Source organism: Montipora capricornis, chromosome 9 (assembly GCF_036669925.1).
Source record: "Montipora capricornis isolate CH-2021 chromosome 9, ASM3666992v2, whole genome shotgun sequence".
In the NCBI taxonomy this organism is placed as follows: domain Eukaryota; kingdom Metazoa; phylum Cnidaria; class Anthozoa; order Scleractinia; family Acroporidae; genus Montipora; species Montipora capricornis.
In genome coordinates, this window is record NC_090891.1 from 13,548,655 (window position 1) to 13,558,654 (window position 10,000).

The 10,000-nt window shown below is 40.2% G+C and overlaps 2 protein-coding genes and 1 pseudogene across 3 annotated transcripts in view; all 3 read left to right on the forward strand.

Annotated features, from left to right (window-relative positions):
- LOC138016194 (uncharacterized) overlaps window positions 1-166 on the forward strand; it is a 2,093-nt gene extending 1,927 nt beyond the window's left edge. The window contains exon 2 of the mRNA XM_068863361.1: window positions 1-166. This exon is cut by the window's left edge and continues 1,430 nt beyond it. The gene's annotated coding sequence lies outside the window, so the exon portion shown is untranslated.
- The window catches only part of LOC138016672 (tyrosine-protein kinase BTK-like), a 173,049-nt gene that overhangs the window by 123,903 nt on the left and 39,146 nt on the right, over window positions 1-10,000 (forward strand). For both annotated transcript variants that reach the window (XM_068863861.1, XM_068863860.1), the window contains one exon: window positions 4,520-4,605. In XM_068863861.1, coding sequence (XP_068719962.1) covers window positions 4,520-4,605 — 86 coding nt within the window. The remainder of the gene's footprint in view (window positions 1-4,519; window positions 4,606-10,000) is intronic.
- The window catches only part of LOC138015289 (golgin subfamily A member 6-like protein 7), a 1,222-nt pseudogene continuing 297 nt past the window's right edge, over window positions 9,076-10,000 (forward strand).

A 10,000-nucleotide genomic window follows, 5' to 3' on the forward strand; every position in this document is an offset into this window, starting at 1 on the left:
AACGTTTTCGCGTGAGAGGTCACAATTTGCAAAGTGTTGGGTACAGAGTTTGCGATGTTGTAGTCTGTCTTAATCTCTCGACCAAAAGAAAACCATGTGCTGGGCGTCGGCGACGCCATCTTGGTTGATATCAAAAGGAGACTAGAAAAGCTGGATCTTCTTGACAAAATTGATGAACACCTTATCAAAATGGAAGATGATGATTAAGGTCATTAGGGGCGTAAATGTTTACAAGAATTACGTGCGAATTGTCAACCATTGCATCTAGGATGATATATCGGCCATTATTGTCAGAAATTACTTTTTCTATTTTTAATTCTACTTTTGGATTGACAAGAATCATGACACCTTTGCTGTGAGTCGAGCCGTGACTGACAAAGACCTTACCGCACCATTCAGCTTCCCACGTTTTGGCGCAATCTTTAGAACTATAGGTTTCTTGTAGAAATCTAAAATGGTTGTTTTGATAGTGCAGCCACCTGAAAATGGAGCGTCGTTTAATCGATTTGTTTAGACCTCTAACATTTAGGGATTCGCATTTAATATTTACATTTTGAAGCGGGCTCATTATGTGTGTACATACAGTATGTAACACTCAAGGGACTGCGTTCGGCTGAGCTTTCGTCAGCTTTCATTAAACAAAAACTTGGATATGTGATTCACAAAGCCTGCATATTTAAAGATGTAGACAAATATGAAACAGAGATAAAAAAGACGGCATTTTGGGCGAAAAACAAACAAACCTAAACAATAAAGAAAAATACGTAAGACATGCAGAAACAACATACACACAAATAATCTAAAACAGGCTCAAAAAGGCCCTAAACGCACCGTTGCTGGCTTAGCGATTTCAGACTACATTATTCTTATTCTACGTTATTCTGCGTTAGGAATAGTTTGGTATAATGTCAAATAACATAAAGACTCCTTCACCTTGTTACGTGTATTTTGTCATCTCGCCTTTTAACCTCTTTAAGTCTTCCACGCCGACGGTTTTTTGCCTGCCTTCTTCGTCAGTATACTTTAGGGTAGCAGGGTAGGCAACAAAAACTTTTCTGTCGGCACCTAAGTTCTTTTGTAGGTGTTTCTTGTAGGGCAGAAGCGCCTTTTGTCGGTCTTGCGTTTTCTTCGCAAAGTCTGCGGCGATACCGATAATGTTCCCGTTACAGGGGTTTCCCTTTAATCTGGCAGCGGCGTTTGCAAGAACCTTCGCTTTGTCTGTGTATCTTAAAAAAGCCACATGGATGGGTCTTGGTTTCCTCATGTTGTGTTTTGCGGCGTACGTTGGAGTGCGGTGTGCACGTTCTATTTCGACTTGCCCACATAAAGTGTCCAAAACCATGTGGCTTGCAATGAAATTCTGGATAAATTCAGCGCAATTTTGACGTTCTTCTCTTTCCGGGACATTGTAAAATACTAGGTTGTTTCTTCAAGACCTATTGCGTAGATCTTCAACTTCTTCTTCTTGTAAATGAAGGTGCTCTTTCTCTGCTTTCTTCTCTATACTCTCTTTCAAATCTGCCTCCTCACTGTTAACTGAGTTTAATCCTCCTTCCAGTTCGAGGACTTTCTGTTTGATGGTGCCCATATCAGTTGGCCTTGTTTAATGACCTCCAACATACTCTTCAGGAATTCGCTCAGGAATACATTATAATGGGCGGAGATTTTAATTGCGCCCTACACGATAAGGATAAGAAAGGCGGAAATCCAGTTTCGAAAAAAATTCTCGTTATCAAGAAAATCGAAGAAATTATGAATCTCTACAATTTATTCGATATCTGGCGCAATTTAAATCACGAGACAATACGCTTTACTTGGAGAAACAAATCACTTAAAATTCAATGTCGCCTTGACTTCTTCCTTATTTCCAAAGACCTTGGCGACCTGGCCATATCCTGTAAAATTTTAAATGCACCCGAAACCGACCATTCCGCAATCTTTCTGCATCTTAAATCAGATGATCTAAAGCAGGATAAAGGCCCAGGCTTCTGGAAATTTAACAACTCTCTTTTAGAAGACTCCTGTTATGTGAACAAGCTACGTGAAAACATATACGAATATAGAGAAAAATACACCAATGTCGAGGACCTTGGGTTAAAATGGGATTTAATTAAGATGGAAATCCGTGGCTTTACGATCAAATACTGCAAAATTAAAATGAAGAAATGCGAAAGAGAAGAATTGTATGTTAATGACCAATTTGCGATATTAGAAGAAGAGAAATGCTTTTACAAAGCACTTTACAAATCCCTAAGCATAGACAATGACATCTTCCTAGCATCGACCTTTTTCAAGACACAAAATATTACACCACTAACACAAGAAGAAATGGAATCATGTGAAGGTCTTCTCTCAGAAGACGAGTGCCTAAATGCAATAACAGAATTCAAAGCTAACAAATCTCCCGGAACAGACGTGACCGGGAGTCAGTAACCCAATTATTGAAACTTTTAGAAGAATTCAAAACTGTGGATTGGAAATCAATACCTCTAAAACCGAGGCTTTGTGGCTAGGTTCTTGGAGTAACTGCCGAGAAACCCCATACAATTTTAAATGGCCAAAGGAGTCTGTGCAGGCCCTCGGTATACATTTCACTTATGATGAACAACATTCTAACAGGCTAAATTTTGAAGAAAAGATCCAAAGCATAGTAAAAGTCCTAAATGCGTGGAGACGACGAAACCTCCCTTTGATCGGAAGAATAAAAATTGTCAAGTCTCTAGGCTTATCTAAAATTATTTACAGCACGACTGTGCTCCCTACCCCCACTTCTGGCGGAGAGAATTAATAAACTCACTTTCAACTTCATCTGGGAAGGCAAACCTGCCAAAATAAAGAAGAAAACAATAATTGCCGAAAGGAAACATGGCTGATTGAAAATGATGGATTTTGAAATTATGGAGAAGGCGTTAAAAATAGCCTGGGTCAACAGAATAAAAGATGAAAGTGGCGCCTCTTGGAAAATAATTCCGGAGCACATTTTAACTCAATATGGAGGTCTGTCCTTTTTAACAAATTGTGATTACGACTTTAAACTACTCAACCTTAAGAATCTCCCTACGTTTTACCATTTTGTACTGAGGTACTGGCAGGATTACAAATTACTGATGCCAGGTAATAGAATAACCCCAGAACATGAAATTATCTGGAACAACCAAAACATTTTGGTTGACAAAAAACCGCTATTTTACAAAAGCTGGTTTCATCATGATATTGTACAGGTCCAGGACCTACTAAATGTAAACCGGGAGTTTCTTTGGCCGACTTCAAGCAAACATTTAACATTGATACACCATTCACCTTGTACCACGGTCTTATAAATGCTATTCCAATCGAGTGGAAAAGATCAATTCGGACCTTTACAAATCGCTTCTCCTGAAACTTCCATGCCAACAACATATCCTAGTACTCGAACTGCATACAAACTTATAAAACTTTTATATCGCCAACAAATGAAAACAAAGTTCTAAACTACGGATTCACCAAAGAGAACATTCACGACGTCTACTTACTCCCTTTCTTAGTTACAGACGAAACGAAGCTTATTGCTTTCCAGTATAAAATAATACATAATATTTTGCCATCTCGCTCCAGTTTGTTTCGCGCTGGCCTTGTAGATGATGACATCTGCTCTTTGTGCAAGTTAGAAAAACAATCGCTTATCAGCATGTTATACAATTGCAGCGAATCACTCCTATTTTGGGGAAAATTTACGCAATGGTGGCAAGAAAATTTTCTGAAACAATTGTCCTATCAGTAAATGCGATTTTATTTGGCTGGCACCAAAATGCGAACAATAAGATAGTACTTAACTTCATTCTTATCATCGCCAAATATTACATCTTCACAGCAAGTGTCTGCGACAACAAGCTGAGCTTTGCGTGCTTTCTTTTACGTTTAAATAGCAAGTTAGACGTCCTGCGTATGATAGCTATAAAAAAGTCACTAAATAAATTCGAAACAACTTGGGCACCTCTTTTGTAGTTTATTTATTTATTTACTTATTTACTTATTTACTTATTTTATTGCTAGCCATATTTGTTGTTTGTTTTGTTTGTGTAATTACAATTAGAAAAAAAAAATAAGTAGCATAATTAGCAAGTATATAATTTGTAAGTATAAATGTAAGTGTAATATTAGTACTGTAAGTAGTGTAAATGTTGAAGTTGTGAATAAAATTGTATTGCATAAAAAAAAAAGAAAAAAAAACTGCGGTAAGTCAAAGGGAGTCTACCCGCTGCTTAAAATTTAGAAAGAAGAGAGAGTACGCTGAATGGATTGTAAATCTATTAATGGTTAATTTACCTGGGATTGTTATTCTGGTATGGTAAAATTAGTCTTATCAGTCATCCCGAAAGTTGTGGATCTTTGCACTTGTAAGGAATTGGGCAGTGGAACAAATTCATGATTATTTACCATACTAATATGCTCGTGTAAACACAGGTAAACATTGGCTTCCTATGATGTTACATCTCGGTAACTAGATGCATAACACATAATTATTCATTTCTGACAACAGACAGTTTCATCATGGACATCTTGTTCAGCTGTTTGGAGTTTGCAGTGAAAAGCCCATATATATCATCGCAGAGTTTATGAGCCAGGGTGAGTTCATTATTTTTTCAATCATTTCTTCCATCAGTGTTGGTCTATATGCTGTTTATAGTTACTACTCTCATTTCTGGAAAGACAAACTTAGAATTGCAAGTAAGAAGTATTTTTCCAGGGGATTCGAACATGTATGCAAAGCATACAAAGACTTCCATCAAAAGAGTTTACCAATCCCTACCAAGTTCTTAAGACAAACACTCTGCTTCATACTGCAACAAAATTCATATAAATTCAATAGACAACATTATTTAAAAACCCACGGAACGGCAATGTGTACCAAAATGGCTGTAGCTTTTGCCAATATGTTCGTGGTGAAAATAGAAAATGTTAATATATAGATTTAGCCAAGCCTAAAAGCGAACCCCGCTGCTTATTTATTCTTACTGCCTGTAGGGTTACTGAAAATAAAAGGTTTTCGAATTGTTCACGTTTTGGTGTTTCTGGTTACTGCTTAATGTGGCTCGTTAGAGTATGTACAAAATCCTTACTACAGGGCACAAGTTACGAAAGGAAGCCTTGTTAATTTCTCTTTAAGTTTTTCCTGTAGAGATTTACCATTATAGGTACTGATATAATAAGGCTAATTTTTTTGGTGTCATTTTTTTGGATTATGGCCGTTACCATGGCAACATATCTAATGACAGGCAGATATATTCACATTTTTGACGTAAATTTCTTAATATTTATACTTTTCTTCAGTGATTTGTTTTTATTCTTTGCCACATTATGGAAATGATATTGCCTGACAATTTGAAGTCAGGGTCATTCAGACGGTTTTGCCAACACCGTAGAATTCCGAAAGTAACGGCCCCCATTACTTTTGGATTTTACGGGCAAAAGAGGGCGCTACTCGGGTAGAACTTCACCTAAAGTGTCGGGAACATGTCCAACTGTCTGCTCTGCTACATGCGTGCTTTTTTCCCTCATCCTAACAATAATGGCGTGTGATGAATGAATATTTTGTGGCCTAGGATGGCAATCACATGTCGAATTAATGCGTGGATTGGCTTTATATACATGATCTCCTTTTATCCGTGATTTGATAGTATAGAAGAGCTTAAATGAAGAAGCCATATAAACCAACAGGTTGTTAACTTCCAGATACATGCAGCGCAACAGTTCTGGTCTTGGACCGAATGATAAAGGTCAGCTTTAGACCATGTGATTATGTTACTTTGTCATTGTGGTGAGTATGTGTGTGACAAGTACACAAGAATCACATGCCATGCCATGCCACTGACCTTTCATCCGAGCTTTTGTACACAAATCCACAGTGAACGAAGCATGCTCAGTTTGTTCAAGGGAAACCAAATATAAATGTATAAAATGTGACAGATGGGTTTGTGCCTTGTGTGCACCAGAGACAGCTCAAACATTAAGTGAAGCAAAATTATATAACACATATATAATGGGTGCTTCGACCCACTTTTTAAGGTTACAAAAGCCTGTCCCTAGCAGGGACAGATTAAAAATTAGAAATGATGTAATCCCATGGTGCCCCTGTATGAATGAGCTTATGGTCCCATGATCCTCTGCATCTTTTTCTGCTGTGCTTCAAAACCACAAACAGGTAAGTACAATTTACAGCATACTTTGTCGCTTTTACTTTTCTTTCAGCTATAATCTGGACGCCCAGAGGCGAGAGATACACTCAACGATCTTTTTTTTCAAACTGAAGTGGAGTTTTTTCAATGGTAGAACACAATGTCTTGTTGAAAACGGTCACATCAATCGCCTTCGCTTACCTGCCGTCATGAACGGTCGGTGAGCAGGAGTCCGCCTAAAAGACGTAAAACTCCTGACCCTTCACCTGTAAAGGATTACCTTGGCTTCGATTCTTTCTTCTCTTCAGCAAATCCATACAGACATGGCGAAGACAAATGACGGCATATCCATTATGGAATATGTAATTTTCCCGCCATCTCACCCCAACGATGACCAAATTTCTGTTTTGATTGACTCTGATAATGAATTGAACTATGATTGTATATGATCGCCTACTGAGCCCGGACACCAGGTCAGACCCAGAAATCTTAAAAGTTGTGTCACGATATCAAATCCCCTTCCACTCGCCTCCCTTTCAGTTACAGGTTCCAGTTAGAAAATGTTCAGATTTAACAGTTCCCTTCATTGACTCCGAGGTAAAGAACCTCCTTTCTCTGGGAGCAATAAAAACAATCTCATTCTCGACAGAGAATTTCTACAGTCGCCTGTTTTTAGTCCCAAAAAAGGAAGGAACTTTTCGCCCAGTAATCGACCTGAGTCGTCTCAATAAGTTTGTGGAAAACTTTCATTTCCAAACGGAAAGCATTTCATGTCTCAAAACTCTCTTAAAGAGGGGGGGCTTCATGTCATGTATAGACCTCAAGGATGCTTATCTCTCTGTTCAAATATGCGAGTCCTCCCAAAAGTACCTCTGTTTTCAATGGAGAAACAGATCATTTGCTTTCCAAGGTCTACCTTTTGGGCTAAATACAGCTCCCAGGATATTTACAAAAATATTAAAACCCATAGCGGCCTATATATGGAAGAGAGGTATTCGAATTATTGTCTACCTAGACGACTTCCTAAATCTGGGCTCCTCTATAGAAGATTCAAGAGCCACCACGTTGCTAACATTGGATCTTCTACATTGGGTAGGATTCACCATAAACTGGGAGAAATCCATCCTGGTACCCAGCCAGTCATTGACATTCCTGGGTCTCTGCAGAAACTCACTAGCCTGGTCGCTCAGTCTACCATAGAAAAAGATCCTGAACGTGCAAAACAAATGTCACCAGATCCTTTCCAACCACACCCCATCAGCCTGCTTGGTGGCAAGCCTTGTCGGGACACTGGAGTTGGCTCGCCCGGTTATCTGGCAGGCCCCCCTCCACTACAGGTACCTTCAAATACAGCTCATAAAATCTCTCCAAGCCGCTCAATACAATTATGAGACCCTCATGACCCTCAACAGCAATGCACAGCGAATGGCAAATAGACCCTCAAATGATTCAGCCCTTCATCCGAGGGTGCACCATGGACCTGTTTGCCTCACGCCTAACCGCTCTTCTCCCACAGTATGCCAGCTGGAAACCAGACCCTGACCCTGGACTGGGCTCCTCTAAAAGGCTACTCCTTTCCACCATTCAGTCTGATTTCAGCATTCCTGAGAAAGGTATTCCAGGACAAAGCGGATGTGGTCTTAGTGGCGCCAGTGTGGCAGGCACAGCCTTGGTGGCCAGCCCTTCTGGCTCTCCTAATGGAGAACCCTGTAATGATCCCCAACGCCAAGCACCTCCTAAGAGACCCTGCTCTCCCTCAACGTGTACACCAGATGTATGCCAGGTTCCACCTAGCCATTTATCACACATCAGGGAAAATCACCAAGCAGAAGGCTTTTCAGAGGACGTTACCAACATACTCCTGTCAGCCACTTGCCAATCCACCAATAAAACCTACCAGTCATCCTGGGGAATGTGGTGTGGCTGGTGTTGTAAACGGAAAGTTAATCCAATTTCAGCATCCCCGAGCGATGTCCTTCTGTTCCTGACTGATCGTTTTAATAATGGCGCTGCTTATCAGTCAGTTAATGTGGCTTGGTCGTCCATTTCATCTGCTCACCCTAAGATTGATGGCCACCCTGTCAGCCAACATCCGTAGTCGTTTAACTCTTAAGGGGAATGCTAAATATGCGTCACCCAAAGCCAAGATACACTCACACATGGGATGTGCACCTGCTTATTTGGCCCACCTCGGATCAGGCAAGTTACTGACCTTAAAACTCCTATCCATCAAATTGGCTATGCTGTTTGTCCCAGAAGGAGTTTCCTTCACTCTGACGACGGCTAGAAGAGGCGGCTCCCTAGATCAGCTGCCCCAAGCTTTTTTCGCATCGTACCCTCTTAATAAGAGACTTTGCCTCGTTGACACTTTGCGTCATATCTTAAAGATACTCGAGAAGTATGCCCCGTATTTCCATCATCCAAGCCAGACCCTTTGTTCATTTCTTATGTCAAGCCTCATAAACCGATCTCATCAACCACTGTTAGCCGCTGGCTCTACACACTCTTGAAAAATGCTGTTATCGGTACAGAAGTGCTTAAGGCGCACTCAGTGTGAGGTGCATCTACAGCTGCAGCCATGAACAGCAACATCCCACTGGAGGACATTATGAAGATGGCGGATTGGTCCTGCGTTAGTACCTTTCAAAAGTTTTATTACAAGCCCGTTTTTAAGTCCAATTATGGGCATGCTGATTTAAAATAACTCAAAAATTTTGGTTTTATCAACAAAGTTGATAATGTAAATTGGCCACTGTACAGAGATTCTAAAAGCTGATGTTTAGAGCATGCTGGAAACGTCAGCCTTTAGAATCTCTGTATGGTGGCCAATTTACATTATAAAACCAAAATTTTTGTACACTACTTCCCCACCAACACAGCACCACAGTTTCTTTAGAAACTACCCCCTTCATTAAAATAACTCAGTTTGTCTCACACCCAGTGATGTTAATTCTTCTATTAAAAATTGATGTTGCGGTTCTTTCGTTTTGTTTGATTTTTTCTTTTCATGTTGTCATACCCGACCTCTGTTTAGCACACAACGTGCCCAGGCATTGAACTCTACCTGATGTCTTCTCATACATTTTGAATGGAATGTGTGTTATATAATCCCAAGTATACCAGTATGCCAGTATAATTGAAATTATATAAACAAACGAAGTGAGAAATATGAGTCCCACCCCTCAAAGGTATTCTCTGCTTTCTCACACAGACCATGTGCTCAATCATACAGGGCACCATGGTATTGTGTCATGTCAAATTTTTAATCTGTCCGTGCTAGGGACAGGCTTTTGTAGCATTAAATAGTGGTTCGAACCACAAATAAGCGGAATTCTATCTTCTCGTATATTTCTCACTTCGTTTGTTTATATAATTTCAATTATAATGGCAGGCTGCTTTGCGGCCCTGGTATAATCGGGATTACTGCCCGATGAGACATAGTGGATACCGTGAAAAATGCCAAGAAAGGCTTGAAGAGACCACTGATGCCACGCTAGTGTGCATTTCACAGAAATCTTTGAGGGATCACTTGAAAATCCTGGAAAGGGATTGCAAGGCCAGGAAGAGAGAAGCAGAGCATGGATCGGGACTTTCTCCTGAATACCGAGAGATAGATCAGATCATGAAAGACTGGAGAGAAGAGACGAGAAAGAGGCTGAGCAGGTTAAAGAATCAGCTGAGGATCAAAACAAGGACAATCAAGATAAGGCATCAGGGGAGGAGATGAGGGAGAGGGCCAAGTAGCGGCTAGCCCAGAGTAAGAGGAGAAATGGGATGGACGAGCCACCAAAAAAAAGCGGCACAAAAGCAATGAGACACTCGACTATCTTCGGGAGGCATCAGAG